This window comes from Solanum verrucosum, unplaced genomic scaffold, assembly GCF_900185275.1.
Source record: "Solanum verrucosum unplaced genomic scaffold, falcon-dt-bn FXZP01000160.1, whole genome shotgun sequence".
In the NCBI taxonomy this organism is placed as follows: domain Eukaryota; kingdom Viridiplantae; phylum Streptophyta; class Magnoliopsida; order Solanales; family Solanaceae; genus Solanum; species Solanum verrucosum.
The window spans coordinates 87,175-106,829 of record NW_026020443.1 but is presented as its reverse complement, the minus strand read 5'-3'; the positions used below and the strand labels follow the sequence as shown (position 1 = coordinate 106,829).

The 19,655-nt window shown below is 33.0% G+C and overlaps 1 protein-coding gene across 1 annotated transcript; it reads left to right on the top strand.

The window, feature by feature from the left end:
- Positions 1 to 4,531: 4,531 nt before the first annotated feature.
- On the top strand, positions 4,532 to 16,417 carry LOC125808554 (methyl-CpG-binding domain-containing protein 2-like). The gene is given in 5 exon segments (XM_049488239.1): positions 4,532 to 4,857; positions 4,955 to 5,008; positions 5,163 to 5,197; positions 5,200 to 5,304; positions 16,404 to 16,417. Coding segments are annotated over 5 exon segments (534 nt in total).
- The last annotated feature ends 3,238 nt before the right edge of the window (positions 16,418 to 19,655 follow it).

Sequence of the window (19,655 nt, the reverse complement as noted above, 5' to 3'; positions counted from 1 at the left end):
ATAAAGTAATGATGGAAATTATTGGATATAAGAGTAACGATTGGTTGAGTATAAAATCATCGGAAACTTTAGATTTTGGTATAATATAGGTCAATTTTAGCAGGTTTCTTTTATAGTGCTTAGGTTACTGATGCTTAATCCAAATCGGGTTGAAAAGTTTCTTATGGTTATCATATTATGATTTAAGTTTTGATATATTGAGATAGGTAATTAAATATTAAGTATATTGTATTATATGAGTAACAGTCGAGTTATGTTATTTGGAGGGATTAAGGCTTAATCGTAGACTTGAAATTTGAAAAATATGAGAATTGACATGTTAATTGGCATCAAAATTAGGAACTTGATTATAGATTGGGGTGAGGTTTTGGGTCTAGACTAGACAGATAGTAATATGGGTGTTGTTAGTTTTGAAATCTTATTGTGATTATTTATTTGAATAGATTGTATTGATTTCGAAGTCCAACAGAAGAGGAAGGCTCAAGTCCCGGAGTAATTGCTCGATAGTTTGAAGCAAGTGAATTTCTCAACCCTTGTTAAGTGTATAAAATCATGTATTTCCTTGTGGTATGTGTTGGGGAGTAATGGAACTTGGTAATGGGTTGACTTGTCCATATTGAATAATTCTAATGATGAAAAAAGGGTAGTAAAAGGATATGTGATTAATTATTGGTCTGTGATGTGTTGAAAATAGTTTGATAGGCTTATTGATTAATTGTTGATGTTGTATCACGATTGTGTTGTTGTGAATTGTGCTTTGTTATGATGTCACGATCCAGGGGTACGTACACCCTAGATGTAACATGGCGTATAGAACCCCGAAGGACTCCATTCAAGTCACCCAGCTCTCATAACATAAGAAATAGGACAATAAGAGTAAAACAACATATTTCAAGTCCAAACATTTTATAAAAGAAAGCGGAAATCTAAACTCTTTGTCTCATCATAGCCAAACATAATAGAATGAAATTGGGACTATCCCATACATCATGTCCAAAAGTGAAATACAAGAAAGGGAACTAAAATAATGAAAGTCCATCAGCGAAGCATAAAGACTCACCAAAGCTCGAAAATATCTCAAGTCAACCTCTAGCCACGAAACTGATGACCCTGACTGTCGGACCCTATATTTGGGGAAACATAGGCAAGAGTATGCGTTAGTACAAAAATATCTACCAAGTATGATAGTCATGCATAAAACATTTAAAACATGCTAAAGGGACATTTCATTTCATGACATCCAATTGACCAAGTTAAAATATGATATAAGAAAGTTACAAACATACTTCATAAAATAAGGCCAATGCAAGCTAATCATCTTTAAACCTTTGAACACATATGAGATACTTCTTGAAGTAACCTTAGTTCGTTATTAATGTGGGGGATTAGCCTTAACCGACATAAATACCATGTGAGCTATAACATCATCCCCCGTGTCTCCCACACCGAAAAGGGTTGTCCTACTTGCCAAGGTAAGGACCATGAATTTCTAGCTTAAGTGGATCCACTAGCTAATGTCTCTTGAGACAATCATCCTATGGGGACACATAGGTAATGGATAAGAAGATAGCTTCTAGAAATCCGGCATCTACTAATGTGAGAGTTTCCAACTCAATATCCCTTTGGTGCTAAGCATAAATCCCACGGAGACTTATCTCTTTGATCCATGGAAACGTATCCTAGGATAATCAATCCAAGCTAGTTTCATTAGGATAGCTCTTACTCTTTGATTCAATTAGGTGAGAAAGCCTTTCAACCTAAGAATCCTTATTATGTGAGAAAACCTTTCACATCATGCTAGTATGTGTTTACGAGAATATCCTTTCAACAACACAACAACAACATCATTTTTGGTACTTTACTCTCAAAGCACCCTTAAAACATTTGCATAGATTTCATAAGAAAATGCATAAATCCATAATTTACCTCTTGAGGTTCTAAACCCACTTTCAATCTTCAATACATAGAAAACATAGGTTAGATATGGCTTTAATCATAATTTCATGTAAATCTTGCAATACATGCTTAATTTCATAAAAACTCTTTCTTTACAATCAAAATCTCACATCACATGATTCAAAACTTGGAAACATAGGGGTTACATGGGTTCATGGGGAAATCATCATATTTCATCAATTCATGCATAAGAGATCATAATTCAATCATTTAAATCAACATTGAAGAAAACCCATGACAATTGAAGAAACCCTAACTCAATTAGGGATTTCTAACTTTGAAAATAGAGAAATTTGGTAACTCCATGAATGAAAGGAATCCATTGATGAAAACTATCATACCTCAAAGTCCAATGCTTAACTTCAATGGAGGAATTGAAGCTTGACCTTGCTCCTAGCTTGAACCCTTTCTTCTTCTTCAAGTTCTAGAGAGAGAAATATTTGAGAGGAAGAACTTTGGGGATTTCTTTTTGGTTTTGGAAATAATGACTTGAATTGGTGAGTTTTTGGGTTAAAATGACTTATATAGGGGTCCTAGGCTTTGGTAAAACGACATAGCTTTAATCTAATTAAAACTGGAAAGGACCAATTAACCCCCAACTAGCAGTGGACTACCTCACCACCATGTGGGGCTCCACGAGTCATGGTCCCTACCACAAGCCGTGGTGGCTTCCGTGGCCTTGGACCAGTGGCTAGGTTGCCACCCCCTTTTCCCCTTAAAAACTAAGTTAGGACCACGACCCCTCCCACAGTCCTGGTGGCCTTCACGATCCGTCTAGTGGCTCGTGGGGAGGGTCCTATTTTGGGGCAGTGTAGCCTAGCTACTACCTAGACATTCACGAACCTCACCACGACTCGTAGTCCTTACCACGAACCGTCCTGGTGGTCATGGGAAGGTGGGGCAGTGCTTGGTGAAGGCTAGGTTCCCCAAGCTCCCTTTCTTGGCCCTTGCCCTCTCACTTAGACCTAGTTTAACCTACTTGATTCTGAGGTGTTACATATGAAAATGGTCATCTCCTCATTATTTGTGTGAACATGTCATTTGCATTGGTTCTGAGACATGGTTGTGATAAGTGTTATGTGAATTAAGGAAGAATAAAAAATTAAAAAGGATGTACCATTTCGAGGGATGTGTCATGCGCCGTGATGGATATTATGATTCGTGGGACGTGTCGCACGCTGCAATGGATTTTATTATCGAGGGACGTGTCACATGTCGTGAAGAATTTTATTATCTAGGGTCCTGTCGCATTCCGCGACGGATGCTTGGACAAATATGTCCCCCATGGTCCTAGACTGTGAAACAGCAGGTGTGTATCACTAGGTTAGACATGCATCACTATACTTGGCATTGCATTGCATATCTATATCATTTGTGAACTTGTGAGTGCATTTCTGTGGAACTTGTGATTGATTAACTTAATCATGTGTATTGTTGATCCAAAATCATTGGAGTGTTCTTATTGATGTATGTGCTACTATAAATTGTGAACTATTAGGATGGACTGGATTTTAGGCAAGTTGTAGTTATGGATGTTCGGTTGGGATGTAAGGAGTACCCGTATTCTATTCCCTTAGCTTGTGTTTAGAAGTTTACTTGCTGAGTACCATGTGGTTTGGTACTCACCCTTTGCTTCTACATTTCTATAGGTTACGAGCCCGAATCTTCGTGATACTTACTATTCTCTTCTTTTTCGAGGCTTAGTGTGGAGATTTGTGAGGTAGATGTTTGTCATCTCAGTGGTCGTTCATACTCCTATTTATGATCGTATCCTACTTTAGAGACAACATCATTTGAGACTTGTTTAAATCTTTCAAATTTATTGCAATACATTAGAAGCTTGTACATGTGACAACCAGATTTTGAGAGTTTAGTTAAATTGACTTGTTATCCGAATTAGTAATTATTTGTTTAACTTTTATTTTTATTTTATTTCCGTACTTTGTCTTAATGGTTGAGTTTTAGGCTGCCTTGTCTTGGTGGGATAAGACGAGTGCCATCACATCCATTTTTGGGTCGTGACAATATCACGAATGTTGATTCCTTCTTTTGAATATAATGTCTATCAAAAATAACCTCCCAACACCACAAAAGGTAGGCTAAGGTGTGTGCGCATCCTACTCTTACAAGATCACACTTGGGATTACACTCGGTTTTTTGTTGTTGTCCTGAGTGTGGTTTAGAGGGCCTTTACATTTAAGTAGATTCACTTATCCTTCCTTATACTAGCCGGAAAAAATCTACATGTGGAGATTGTTTCATCTTCTCTACCTGACTATCTTATTTTGGACTTTTGGTTTGAATTCTTGTATATTTCACTTGACATTAAAATTCAAGAATTTCCTTAACTTCTATAAGGGGTTATCTTTCAGTGGGCCAGATCTTATATATGTAAATCCAAACAATAGGTCCTTCTTTTATTGTAAACACATACCAAACCTTTTAAGATATATGATTAAATAGGATAATGGATTCTTTTATGTTGTATCATGTTAAAATGTTGTTGGAGATCCCTAATGAATACACGTTGTATTTTTTGTCCTCATGTTAGTCAATTCCATTAAGAGTTTGTTGGATGGAGCGAGATCAAGATGCTAACCTCAAAAAGAAAGTTGCAGATGAAATGGAATTTGTTGTGCAGTGCTTTAGATGTTTCAAATGGCGGTACATACCTACAAATGAGAGGTATGAAAAAATAAGGGAACACCTATTGGAATGTCCTTTTTATTGTGAAGACACTCGTGAGTGGCGTCCTAGTATATCATGTGACTATATACCAGATGTCACTCAGAATGAAAGAAAACTGTGGGCATTTGATAAGCCTAGTATTCCTCAGCCTCCTTCGGGATGGAAACGAATTTTAAAAATCAGAGCAGAAGGAGGCACCAAGTTTGCTGATGTGTAAGTCTTGCATTTTCTTCATTACCTAGAACAATTAGACTAATGTACAAATATATATTTCATGGTTCTTTAATTTTTTTTTTGTCATGATTTTCAGGTATTATGATTCGCCTACTAGAACGAAATTTCGTTCCAAAATAGAAGTTGAAAGGTATGTTAATTTTGTCAAGTTGAATCAGCTTTATAAAACATGTTTCTTTTCCTAATCCTTTCTTGGGTTGGTATAAATTTGTGAAGTCATAATTTAAAATATGTACTTCATTTGTAGTTTTGTTGCCACATTGACTAATGGTCTTTATTCCTAGGTACTTGAAGCAACATTCGGAGTATGCATCACAAGGCGTAAGCTGGAAAAGTTTTCATTTCAGACCCCAAGACCTCTACAAGAAGATTATGCTAAGAAGCGTAGTCCAACACCTTCATATGATATAAATGGTGCTAATGATGGTATGTGTATGTGTATGTGTATGTGAATTAAAATTCCTTAAATTCGAAGTAAGATCATGCACATGCATTCTAATTACTTACTTGCGACATGCCTGAAAAATAATTTTTTGTCCTTAAAATATAATCAGAGATATTCATATCATTCATTTCAATTAAAGAAAATGACAGAGAATTCATTATTCTACTAGATAATGCATTTAGTAAAGGTTGGAAAAAGTTAGTAGGGATAGTAAAAGCCTTCATTAAAAGGAATACAACAACCTTAACAAAGTTTAAATGCATAAGGGAGCCAGATACTGCTGCATATAAGGGGAAATGGAGATAGAACCAGAGGGATAAATGAATGCAAAACAAATTACTTTGTTCGGATACCCAACTCCTATAAACACCGACACATCTGATTACACCTAAGAAACATAAGGAATAACTAATAAATGGATGCAGAAAAATATTTTGAGACTTAGAGAGACCTTGGAGTTGCATTTGAAGAGTATATAGAGGAGGCATTAATTCTTCCGTTAAAAATTGATCAAAAGAGAGGAACGGAACAGGGAGAAAGAAGGGATACATTTGAAAAGTGGAGGATCATATACATCATTTGGGAGGAAATAGGTGGATATGGGGTATTTGGTTGGAATATATAGGAAGCAATGGGGGATAATAGTGATGTGAGATGAGAGATCATGGAAGGGAGAAGTTGTGGAATACCACAATCAAAGTATCTCATACAAACTTATTTGCATAAACCATATTTAACGTGGTTTCTAACTGCAATTTACACTTATAGTGATAAAAATGAAAGAAGGAGCTTTGGGAGGAGATGGGTGCCATGAGAAGATTTTGTGAATGACCTTGGGTAGTTTGTGGAAGTCTTAACACTACTAGATATACCTCAGAAAAGACTAATTGCACTAGACTATCGAGAGTTATCTCAGATTTTTGTAACTGCATAAATGAATTAGAGATGATCGATCCCCCTTTATTTGGAGGTTATTTTACTCGGAGAGGAGGAGAAAATAAGAGAAATGCTTGCGGAATATCCTTGTTCCTTTATGCAATCCCTTAGGATGATTTGTTTACTCAAATCAGACAAAGTACATTACGAAGCTTGGGGTCCGATCAGCATTCCATAGTTCTGACTTGTGGGGATGAGACATTCAGGAAGTCCTACTTCAGATTTTGAGAACTTGTGGCTAAATGTCGATGGATTCAAAGACAAAGTGCATGACTGGTGGAGTTCTTTTAATGAGAAAGGAAAACCTAATTTTAAGTTAGCTACTAAGTTGAGTCTCCTAAAACAGAAACTCAAGGAGTGGAGGAAGAATAAAAAATGGTAATTGAAGGGAAAAAAAAGATCAAATCATAGAGAAATTAAGAAGTTTGGAAGCTATTCAGAAACTTAGAACTTTAACATATGATGATGAACAGTTGATCAAGGACAATTTAACAATGAGTAAGAAGAAGTGGCAAAGAATGAAGATCCATTGGAGACAGAGATCTAGAATCCAATGTATTAACAACGGGGATAAGAAGACCAAGTTCTTCAAAAAAATGGCTACAAGTTACAAAAGGATTAATACTATTGACACTTTGAAGATTAATGAAGTAATGAAAACTGAACACTTGGCAATTAAAAGCTCAATTGTAAACTTCTATCAAAATATATATAAAGAACATGAAGGTTGGATACTACCTCTAAACATTATGATTGTCAAGAAAATCACAAAGGAGAAACAAGAGTGACTATCAAAAGGCATTGAATAGGAGGAGTTCTCGGAAGGGGTCAAATTATGTGTTATTGACAAAGCACCTGGTCGAGATGGCTATACTATGGAATTTTTTCATGCCTTGTGAGACTAGTAAAGGAGGATTTGATTCAGACTTTCCATAACTTCCACTCTCAGTAAAATTTTGAGAAGAGCTTTAATATTACCTTTGTAGCTTTAATTTCAAAGAAGGCATGGACAATGATCTGAGAGACTTCATACCTATAAGTCTGATTACAAGGGTTTATAAGATTATTCCCAATGTGCTTGCAAAAAGACTCAAAAAAGTGATTGATAAGTTAGTAAATGAGCATTAAATGGCCTTCATCAAAGGAAGCAGATTATGGATGATTTCTTTATAGAAAGACAATGCATTGATACCAGAATCAGAGGGACAACACCAGGGGTGATGTATAAGTTGGATATTGGAAAAGCTTATGAACATTTGAATTGGCAATTTCTGATTTATACCTCTAGACAGATAGGACTTGGATGGAGATGGATAAGTTGGATATCTTTTTGTATTAAAACTATTTATAAGTTCTTCGTTCTTGTTAATGTAGAACCTACTGGTTTTTTCCAGTAGAAAGATGATTAACACAAGGGGATCCCATATCCCCTTTTATGTTCATCACTCTTATGGAAGGTTTAGATAGTCTTATAAGAGTTGGTTCCGATAACAACTGAATAAGGGGTTTTTGTGTCAAAAATATGGCAGATGAAAATATGGAGTTGAGTCATCTATTATATACTGATGATACATTAGTTTTCTGTGAAGCAAAATAGGAGCATATTTGTTACTTGAGGGTGATTCTAGATATTTGAATCTTGGTTAGGACTTAAATTCAACTGAAGAAAGAGTAGTATATTCCCAATCAAGGAAGTTATGCAGATTGAATCAGTGGCAAGTATTCTTAAGTACAAGGTGGAAAATCTATCAATGGTAAATCTTCCCATGCTACTGGGATCCAAACATGAAGCAATTGAGATCTTGGATGACATTGTAGAAAAGTTTGAGAAAATATTGGTATTATAGAAGTCGCAATACTTATCTCTGGGAGGAAGAGTAACATTGATTAACTCAATGTTAGATTCTATGCCAACTTATGTGATGACATTGTTACCAATTCCTAAGAAGGTGATAAAGAAATTCGATGTTTTGAGGAGGAACTTCCTTTAGCAAGGAAACAAAAATGAGAAAGGGTTCAATCTGGTGTAATAGGTACCAGTCCAACAAAGTAAGAAGAATAGGAGATTGGTAGCCAGAAACCTTAAATTACAAAGCAAGTGTTTGCTATCCAAATGGCAATGGAAATATGTTCATGAATATCATGCACTATAGAAAGAGGTAATTCATCATAATTATGGGAAAGAAAACCACTAATGCACTACCTATAGAATTGGGATGTGGAGAACTATTAGAAATTACTGGACATAGCTAAAATGCAAAACTAAGATTCTTTTGGGGAGGAGAGATAAGACAAAGTTTTGGACATACAAATGGTATGATCAAGGGATTCTAAAGAACTTATTCCCTAGATTCTTTTCCATAAATTCTAACCCTGATTAAATAATAGAGGAGATGTGGATTACACATGGGTGTGTCACGACCCCAACCGTCATGTTTGACACCCACACTAATCCTCCGGTGGGAGAACCATTTCTACAACCCAACCAAGCAACTTAAAGAAACTAAACCATTTTAAGATATATAGGCAGGTTTAAATGGCAAATTAAAATGAGGAGTTCCCATATACTCTGAAATTCCAACAAACAACTATCGCAGAAATTCAACCCCTAGAACTGAAAGCCAATGTACCAAAACATTACCAATCAACAAGTCTAAGAAGAAGGGGTGCAACCCCGAAAGCTAAACATAAGTAAATGCCTAAATGTCTAGTCTGAGTCCGAAAAGAATGGACTAAAATAGATTAAGGATCCATGGCAGCCTGAAAAAACTGGCTCACCCTCGAATTCGGTTTAGTCAATGGTCTCCTAGCTGAGGTTTATTAGTAGCCGCCTGAAGATGCCTTGTACTCAACAAAGAAAGAGCAAATGCAGTATCAGTACACAAAACAACAGTGTACTGGTACGCGGCTACTTCTGTAAGCGTAATATAAGCAAGTCATTACCACACAGTAAACACACATATACAAAAGGCACAATTCAATCATCATTCTAGGAGCAACATACAATTTCCCAATAACCACGACAGGTAAATATAAATGTAACAATCACAAATGGTTCACTCATGGAACCCACACCCAAACGGTTAGTGTGTCGGAACGTGGCACCCGATCCAAAATATATGTGTCGAAATGTGACACCCGGTCCAATATATGTGTCAGAACGTGTCACCCGGTCTAATATATGTTTCAGAACGTGACACCCGATCTAGTCAGCACAATCACACCCATAAGAACAGTGTGCATAGTAACACTGTCAAACAACAGGCTCATGGCATGTAATTTTTCATACACATTCATTTCATTAGATTTAGTTCATGTCTCTCTATCCACATACATGCATGCATACAATGAAGCAATTAATAAGCATATATAACATAACAGGAAGTCGAACCATCACCTACCTCGAAACCAAGCCTGAATACTCCTAAGACACTTGAGCCTTGCTTTTTTGAAGTCTTTCAGCTTGTTCTTCGTCTAAAACAAGTAATTAACGTAAGGATCAATAAACAATGCCTAATTTATCCGGATTATATCAAAATATCAACCTAAGGCCAAACCAATGATCCTAATGTTCAACTAGGGCTTTTCCCACCATTTATCTTCAGGCCAAAACCCTCCCACAATGATAATTTACAAGGATTCTAAGTTCTAAGAATCGAAATACGAATTAGGGGAGTAATTAGCTTACCTTTAGAGCGAGAAATCGTGGGAATCTAATAAGAAACTGCCCTGGGTCATCCCTTAGATCTTAAGAGCAAAGTTTTGCAGAAAATAATGATTTTGGGGTTTTTCCCCGATTTAAGTCGCGACTGTCCCACCACAGCGGGACCTGTCCCACCACAGCGGGACCTATCCCGCCACAGCCGCCCTGGCGGAAATAACCCTGCCCCAGCGCCTTGCATGGAGACAGAAACTCGAAATTTGAGTTCCAAGGTCACATTTCACAACACACCTTCAAACCTGGACGTTCTAAAACTACCCTTTCATGCCAAGATCAGTTTCGGGAGTTCTACTTGCCCGAATTCAATTCTGTTAAGCCGACGTGTTCTTTAACGTCTTGATATCCACGCACGTGATCAAACTCATAATTAAATCCCCCATCCATTACCGGATTGCCCTAGACCTCACCTGACTCAAATTTCGTCCAAGTCTGGCTTAGGCTAGAAATTTCCAAGTTACTACTCAGAAGTTTTCTAGCCCAAATTCCTTCCCCATAGGTTTTTCCATAATGATGGAAATAGGTCGTTACAGGGTGGAACTTAGTCTTCAGAAGACTTCTTAATGAATAGGAAATTAGTGAGGTGGTGGAGCTCTTAAAACTGACAGGTGGGTTCCTGGGACTATTTGGATCTAGATAGACTGACTTTGGCCTCATCAAAAGGATGGGAAGTTCTCTGTTAAAAGGTTATATACAAATGGGTGGTGGTGGAAAGAGCATGTAGGACTTAAGGCCCTTCGAAAACAATCTAGTAGACGTGGCTACAACCAAGGTGAAATGTTTCACGCGGTTAGTAGTCAGAAGAGCTTGTGACCAACAATTTTGCATCAAGGTGTCTCTTGTGTAAGAATACCTTGAGACCAACAAACATTTATTTCTGCACAATTAAGTGACAATACAGATGACCCTTTTCACCAGCATATCTAACATTTGATGGACCATGCCAGAACAAACAATAGATCTATTAAGTTGTTGGATTAGAAGGAGATACAGGAAAAGTCAAAAAGATAGTGAAGATCAATTCCAACATGTATTTGGTGGACCATATTAAAAGAAAAGAACTGGGATATAGATGAAGAGATCCAACTAGTGGATTAATAGGAGCATTGTAAGAATCTCTAATATTTTTTTTTCTTCTAACGACTTTTTGGACCACCAACATAGCCCTTAATGTTGAGGAATACAAAATATTACCGGTCTCAAAAAAAGTCACAACGTTGTATTGGTTTAGTGTGAAATCTGAATAAGTAAGGTTTTGCCATGTTTTAGAATTGATGCTAGCTAAACTATGCAAAATTTGCATACTGTTGAGGTAATTATTTAATAGTAGGCTATAATTAATATAATAGTGTGTGTTTTCTTCACATATTAAAGTTCGTTCCCCTTTCTATAGAAATGTTGTTAACCATCAATTAATTAGGAGACCCCGTTTACAATTTGTATACTTCATTCTTGGAAATTGGAAGTAGCGCAAGATTCATGTCTCTAGTAGGTGAAAATAAATGTTCAACCTTCCTCCGTCTTATAGTAGTTGTCCACATTACTAAAAATATTTGTCTCAAATTATTTTTCAATTTACAAAATCAAGAAAGAATTAATTAAATAATTTTCCAATTTACCCTTACAATTGTTTCTTTTTAAAAGTGTAAATAAATTTGTTAAAGTTCCAAAAAAAAATTCTTTTTCAAGTATATATAGATTTAGTCAAGAATGCATCAATTACCTAAATTCTTAGTCCTACTCATTTGCATCTTGTATATTGTAGTGAACCGGAATTCTCAACACCAAATATTCAAGTATTATATAATCCTTGAAAATCACAACAATTTAACGATTGAATTATGACAATATATATATATACACAAAGAGAGACACACTTATATTATAACTAAATATACTTATTATGTATATCAAATATACACACTATATACTATCTATATCGCTTTAGAATCTATTGGAACAGGTGGATAAAACCTCATGCCTTCACAAAGCGAAGCATGAGTATACATCATGTTCTTTACTTCATCATAACAAACTAAAGCATCTGTTTTAAATTCTCCAATTTCTTTCAAGATTTCAGATTCCGATTCTTCGAAAGCAACCACAAAAACTAGGGGTGTCAAAAATGAACTCAAACATAGGTAATCCGCTCAGAATTTTAAGGGTTGGCTCAAAATAATTTGAATTGGGTTCAATCTCAACACATTCAACTCTAACCCATTTTAAGAGAATCCTCAATTGAGTACAATTCAATCTCCAGTTTCAACCCGTTTTAAAACTCTTTATTAAGATATGTTCCTATATTGAAGGTATGAATTATAATCTATTTAATATCTTTCAGAATTTATCTATCCATTTGTTACTTTTTTAAAAAAAAAATTGAGTTGAAATTCAAATTGTGATTATAAAAGTTAAATATCACTATGTTAAAATATTGAGATTAAGCGGGTCAAATTGGGCGGGTCAAAACCCAACCCGATTTTTAGCCCATTTGAACCCAAAGTAAACTTGGTCGGGTCAAGACCCAACCCGATTTCTATTTCAACCCATTTTAATATCTCTAATTTCAACTCAATTCACCCATTTGACACCCTTAAGAAAACCATGTCAATGCAGCTGAAGTCGTGTAACGTCCAGCTAAAATAAAACTTATCACTATATCAACAACGAAATCTTCATCAGAATGTCATGCACTCAAAAAATCTTGATAATAAACCAGTTGAATCCAATGATGACTTCTCATTCAACTCCCTCTGTTCTCCCTAACTATTTTTTTCGCGAATTCACCAACTTGTTCAACTGCAATTCGTAATTTCTTCTCCGAACCAATATGAAGAGCGCGGAAGAATGAATCTATTACTGGCTTAATCGAACACAATCTTCAAATGCAACCGCAAATTCTGCTTCAGGGGTTGGGGTGGGGTGGTAGGGGTTGAGGTATTAACAATTTATCTTTGATTAAATATTTTTTTGACTTTAGGAGATTAAAGTGAGTTAGAACAATTTTACCCAAATCATATTTGACCAAATCCTTATTTACCAATATTTTTTATACGGGTGGACTGTGATCCAATTCATTTTAATTCAATTCATATTCAATGCATTTAAATCCGATCTAATACACTCATTTGCCATCTCTAAACTAAATAAGTATTGTAGACATCTCAAAATAATATAGTTGATGAATAAAAATATACAAAAAAAAAGTAATAAAATTCAAATTTTGAATCAGCCTAGATAAACTAGGTAGCAAGTGAGTGGTTGTTTCCTTTACTTTTCTAAACGTTGTTTAGACGACAAAGATTGGAACTTGTTGACCAAACCACTTGGAAAATTTTGATTAGAAGACAATTATATTTATTCTGTTTATCTTTTCTTAATATAATTTATATTATATGATTGATTTCCCACGTCTGAACCCAACCCATTGTTTATTATTAATGATCATCTCCCTACAAATCTCATTTAATAGTCAAAGATAACTTTGTCATAATTCAAAAAACTAAACGTCACCAATTACTTTATATTTTTCATCTCCTCAAAATTGAGCTAAAAAGTAAAAACTGACCAAACAACTAGAAAAATGTCATTATCTCTAGGATGAACATTATAACAAAAATAATTTTTAACGAGTTTAAATATATATTAACAAAAAGTATTAAAACTTTTATCAGTATTAGTTATTTGTTATTGGATTTAATATTGCTATAGGCATCATCGTCCATCAACATTTATAAGAGTGTTAATTGCCACTAAAAGTATATATTTAACAAAATTAAGATATTACTATTAATTAATTGTCGATAAAGATCATTTTTTATATAGTGTGATTAGCCGTTGAGCAAACAAGCTTATGTCATTACCAAAAATCATGGATCAATGCCACTGAATTCAACGAAACCCATAAACTATATTAATTTCCAACTTGGCTCTTGGCTGAATAAATTATTTTAATTTAACAAAAAAAAAAATTGTGCTTGATGTAAAGAGATTGTCCATATCAAGTGGGAGGATTTTATTAAAGAAAGCTAGTTGATCATATGTTGTAATATCTAGTTATTACTATCGTTATTTTATTAAATCAACAAATCCTTGTAAAATTACATGTACTTCAATTTTTTAATAACATGTTGTTCTAACTATTTATTTATAAAAAAAAAAATGGAGATATGTGATTTATTAATTTAACTTCTTAGGATAATTCAAAATCAAATCGCATGTCCAAACAATATTTCAACATCAAATAACTGTGATTGCAAATGAGCAAATAGTTATAAAAGTCAAAAACATCAGGGGCAAAAGTGTCACTTGATGTTTATTTCAAAAAAAAATTTAGAACTAGTATTCGTGTCCGCGCGTTGCACAGATATTTTAAAATTAAACTTATAATTTTTTTTTGTATTTTTCAATTGTTAGTTCTTTGTGATTTTTTTAAAAAGATTGTCCTAGTCTAATAAATGTAGGGAAAATATATCCACTTGAATTAAAATTATCGTAAGATCTTATATTATGTGTAATAACATTAAGTTATTTCAAAAAGTAATTCTTATAAATCTTCAAGAATTAATTTCATAAGTAATTCACATATTGTTAGTAATACAAATCAATTGAAGTATAATAAAATTTTAAATTTTAAAATAAATAATAATGTGAGGAGTAATTATTAAATTTTATATATATATATATATAATATCCTAGATTTACAGAAAAAATATGTTATTATTTTAACAGAAAATATATTTATAATAATATAAACCTCTATCTATGATTGAATAAATATTTTGATATCAAAGTTGTTATTCATAACCACTCCATAACTGTCTTATATTTTCAATTGAAGTGTCTCTTTTTTATATTTTTAACTACTCTGATTTTATTTATTTTTCTGTCGGACATTAATTTTTTATTTTCAAATTTCGTTTTCATTAATTATGAGTATTAATTGGTGGAATAATTCCTTCTCTCTTTTTTTCCGGAAGAGTGAATTCAACATTCAATTATTTTTCTTATCAGTTAAATTAAATGTCAAAATTTAATATTTTTTTAACAAAGCAAAAATATGAAGTGAAAAGTTACTATGAGTATTAGTAATTGTTTTTTTTATTTATCTTTAATATACAGTTTAATATAGAGGCAGTTAACCATTTTTAAAAAAAAGTTGTATTCAAATTTTAAAGTTGAATTCAAATTTTTAAATTTTAAATTAATTAAATTCAAAATTAATATTAATATATTTACTAAAGAAATGTACTATTCATATTCATGATTGAATAACTTGATCTATATATTGACGTTTTATTGACTTTAACTTTTTTTTTAGATAAAATAGAAGCGGAAAGTTAATGAGTAGTTTTTTTTTTCTATTATTTTTTAATGTGCAGTCAAGTAAGAAAGATAATGTCAAGACTAACTTTTAATTCATATATTATTTGTTATGTACATCCTTTTAATTAGTTTTAAAAGTTCAACTGATAATTGAAGGTATTTCATTACGGTTAGGATTGTAACTGTTATAAATTAATTAATTAATTTAATCACCATAAGATAAATAATGGCTTTATAAAAAATTTGACAGAATAAATTAGTCATAAATAATTAATAGTTGTATCATCAATTTTGTTTTTTTTTAAAAACTTGAAGGAGTATAGTTTGTTCATCCATGCTCTTTTATATCTGTAATTATCATGTAAGGATTTTTTTCCTACAATATACAGATACTTCTCTTGGCTAAAATAAGTACACAATACTAATTTTTACCCTTCTAAAAAAATGTACATATTCTTTTGAATCAAATCAAATTTAAAAAAAATAATCAAAAATAGAATTATTTTCTCAACATATCTTCTTGTAGACAGTGAAATTTTATTGATAAATCCATATTAAATTTTGGATTAATCCATAAATTCATGATATATTGGTCAAGTCAAATTACTGGTTAATAAAGTCGGATTAATATTTAAGTCAAAATATATGACTTAAATAAAGTCCAAATCACATTTGGGTCAGTCCATTAAGTTGACAAGACGAGCCCAACTCATGTTCTTCAAGCCCAAGGACCAAAATACCCCTAAAACCCTAGCTCAAGCCTATATAAAGAGATCTTCATAAGACCAGAAGAAAGGAGGAAGAAAAGAAGAAGACATATAGAAATACATAGAGAATCCTTGCTCTTCAGTGGTGATCTGCAAGTCTTCCGCATACAAAGAAGTCTTCGCTCCAAGTATTGAGCCGCAAGTATAAAGAAGTCTTCGCTCCAAAAGTTGAGCCGCAAGTATTCCATCAAATCAAGAACATCATTGAAGAGAAGAATCAGGGGATTAAATATCTTTTCTTAAAGATTTTATAAAGATTGTAACCTTCGCATAAATTCAAATACAAATACTGTTGTTTACTTGCTATTTTCCTTTCCTGTTTGTTGTATTTCAGGATTGAAACTTTAGACGCTTACAAATTGGCACGCCCAGTGGGACAATCTTTACCTCTCATCTCTTCTCTTCAAGACAACCAAAGTTCAAAAACACCGAGATGACTTTCAAAAGGATCAACTCGAAATCCGCATTTGCATCCAAATCTAGATCTACATCCGTATCCGCATCTGTATCCAAATCTGGATCTACATCCGTATCCGCATCTGGATCAAAATCTCCATCTGCATCAAAATCTGCATCGGCATCGAAATCTGCATCTGCATCTGTATTCGCATCTACATCTGCAAAAACTGATGGATCCAAGTTCTGCATCGATGTCGAAAACATCCTTGATGTTACTGCGGGAAGCATGAGACCTATCACAAGGAATCAAGCCAAATTGTTGGGACAACAAGCCTCACAAGTGTCGTCTGAATCTGCTACTGTCTTTGGTTTGTCTCCAAAACATGTGAAGTCTCCTGCAAAAGCTGCAAAAGAATCCATCGCTGAAATAGTTGAGAGGGTTCTTACTCGATTGAGCCTATCTATATCCAAAAAGTCCTTCGCTTCAGCCGATAATGATGTCCCACTGGGCGTGCCAATTTGTAAGCGTCTAAAGTTTCAATCCTGAAATACAACAAACAGGAAAGGAAAATAGCAAGCAAACAACAGTAATTGTATTTGAATTTATGCGAATGTTACAATCTTTATAAAATCTTTAAGAAAAGATATGCAATCCCATGGTTCTTCTCTTCAATGATGTTCTTGATTTGATGGAATACTTGTGGCTCAACTTTTGGAGCGAAGACTTCTTTGTACTTGCGGCTCAACACTTGGAGTGAAGACTTCTTTCTACTTGCGGCTCAACACTTGGAGCGAAGACTTCTTTGTATGTGAAAGACTTGCAGATCACCACTGAAGAGCAAGGATTCTCTATGTATTTCTATGTGTCTTCTTCTTTTCTTCCTCCTTTCTTCTGGTCTTATGAAGACCTCTTTATATAGGCTTGAGCTAGGGTTTTAGGGGTATTTTTGTCCAAACATTTTGGTCCTTGGGCTTGAAGAACATGAGTTGGGCTCATCTTGTCAACTTAATGGACTGAGCCAAATGTGATTTGGACTTTATTTAAGTCATATATTTTGACTTAAATATTAATCCGACTTTATTAACCAGTAATTTGACTTGGCCAATATATCAAGAATTTATGGATTAATCTAAAATTTAATATGAATTTATCAATAAAATTTCACTGTCTACACTTCTTTAAACATAAAATTTATCATTGATTAGTTATGTTTTCAAAACTTCCGTTAAGCATAGAATTTGCAAATATGATAAAAAAATTTTTGAATAAAGTAGAGATGATAAGGAGAAGTTGACCTTTATGTATTGTCTTCTTCATCAACATGACCATTTAGCACAAAATTAATGTTGTACTACTTCTGCTCTAATAGACGTATTTGTTATTTTGACAATTGAAGAGCATTAACTTTCTCTCAACTGTTCAGAAACCACATTCACATAATAAGGAGAAAGATAAACATAAATAAATATATAGACCTAAAAAAACTCTTTTACAGTTTTTTGTTTTACTTTAAAGAATTCTTTTTTACAGTTCGTTCCCTAATTATTTGGCTTCATGAAAAATATTTTTAAATCATTTTTTTATTTTGCTTTATCCATATATTACAGAAAACGGAACATGAGTTGGGGTGGTTATTAATTTAGATATAAGAGATTTTTTTATTATTATTTAAAAAAAAATAATTGGCACGTGATGATTAAAAAAAATTGAAACGGTAAACATTTATCTTTAGTTTTAAAATTAAAAATCATAACAAATGTACTTTTAAATTAGTTTTGTAATTTATTATTTAATTCTTAATTAATAATTTATAATTATGTAAAATTCCTATTTTTTGTGGTGCTGACACGTGACACTTTTTCTTCTCCTATTATATATAGATAGATTTTTGTTTTTTACAATCAATTTTAAAATTTATTTTTTATAATGATAATTATTGTTTTATTGTGGTGCTGACACGTGACACTTTTTACTTCTCCTATGATATATAAATAGATTAAGATTATTATTATTATTATTATTATTATTACTGTTTATATTTAGTTACCGAAAATTATGTATTTGTAGATGGATGGTGTAATAGTTAAATAATAATTTATAATTGATTATTATGTGTATTTTTAGTTACCGTAGTATTAAATGTGTCAACACTAAAAAAAAATCTAAAAAATTGTGGTATGGATAAATAATTTTTAAAAACTGTTGTATTGATAAATAATTTATTTTTGTTTATTTAAAATGTTTTGTAACTACCGTAGGGTCAAATTGTAATTATTCAAATATTTCAATATTTATTTAAATAATTATTTATTATTTATTATTTATTATTGATGATTTAAAATTTAAAAATTTTAAAAAATTATGGTAATGACATGTGTCATTTTTTCTTTTCCTTTTATATATATAGATAGATAGATTATAAAACTCTTTCTACAGTACACGAAGAACAAGAACAAAACCTAATTTTATTACTCTACTTCTCATGTGTCTCAATTTGGCTTCTCACTTCCCAAAGAGAACTAAGGCATACATATCTATTTCATACCGCTATATAGTTTGTGTATAAAACTTATATAGGAAATTCATGAAAATCATTTCTTGAGGCGATCGTTGACTCTGTTTCCGACTTAGTTATCTTCTTTTATATATACACCTATTCATTTATTTTCATTTGTGCTTATGGTTGTTACTCATTCATTCTGGACCTTTATTGAAATGCTTTTTAATTAGACCAGATTTTTTGTTTCTTTCCTTAGATTTATTACTATGTATAATGGGGTCAATTTGGAAACGAGTCACATTTGATGGAAACCTTTTGATTTTCACTGTGTTTGTGTTTTCATTTATTATGTTATATCTGGCATTTATGGTGTTATAGGTATTGTAAAGAAGATGCTAGAAATTTAGAAATCCAACTCTTATGATGGATTAATTCTCCGGCGACATTAGTTGTTGTGCCTTTTGATCTTTCCTACTAGAGATAGTTGTCTCCTACTAGTAGGATTTGTAGTTGATCACTCGTTTCCTTTATCATGTACTTTCAATTGCCAACAACCTTTTTACTAGGGTATGTCATGAGTATTGATTCCTTTTTTGAGTCAAAGATCTATCAAAAATAACTTTAATTTTAATACCACAAAGTTAGGTAAGATCTTTGTACATCATACTCTTACAAGATCACACTTG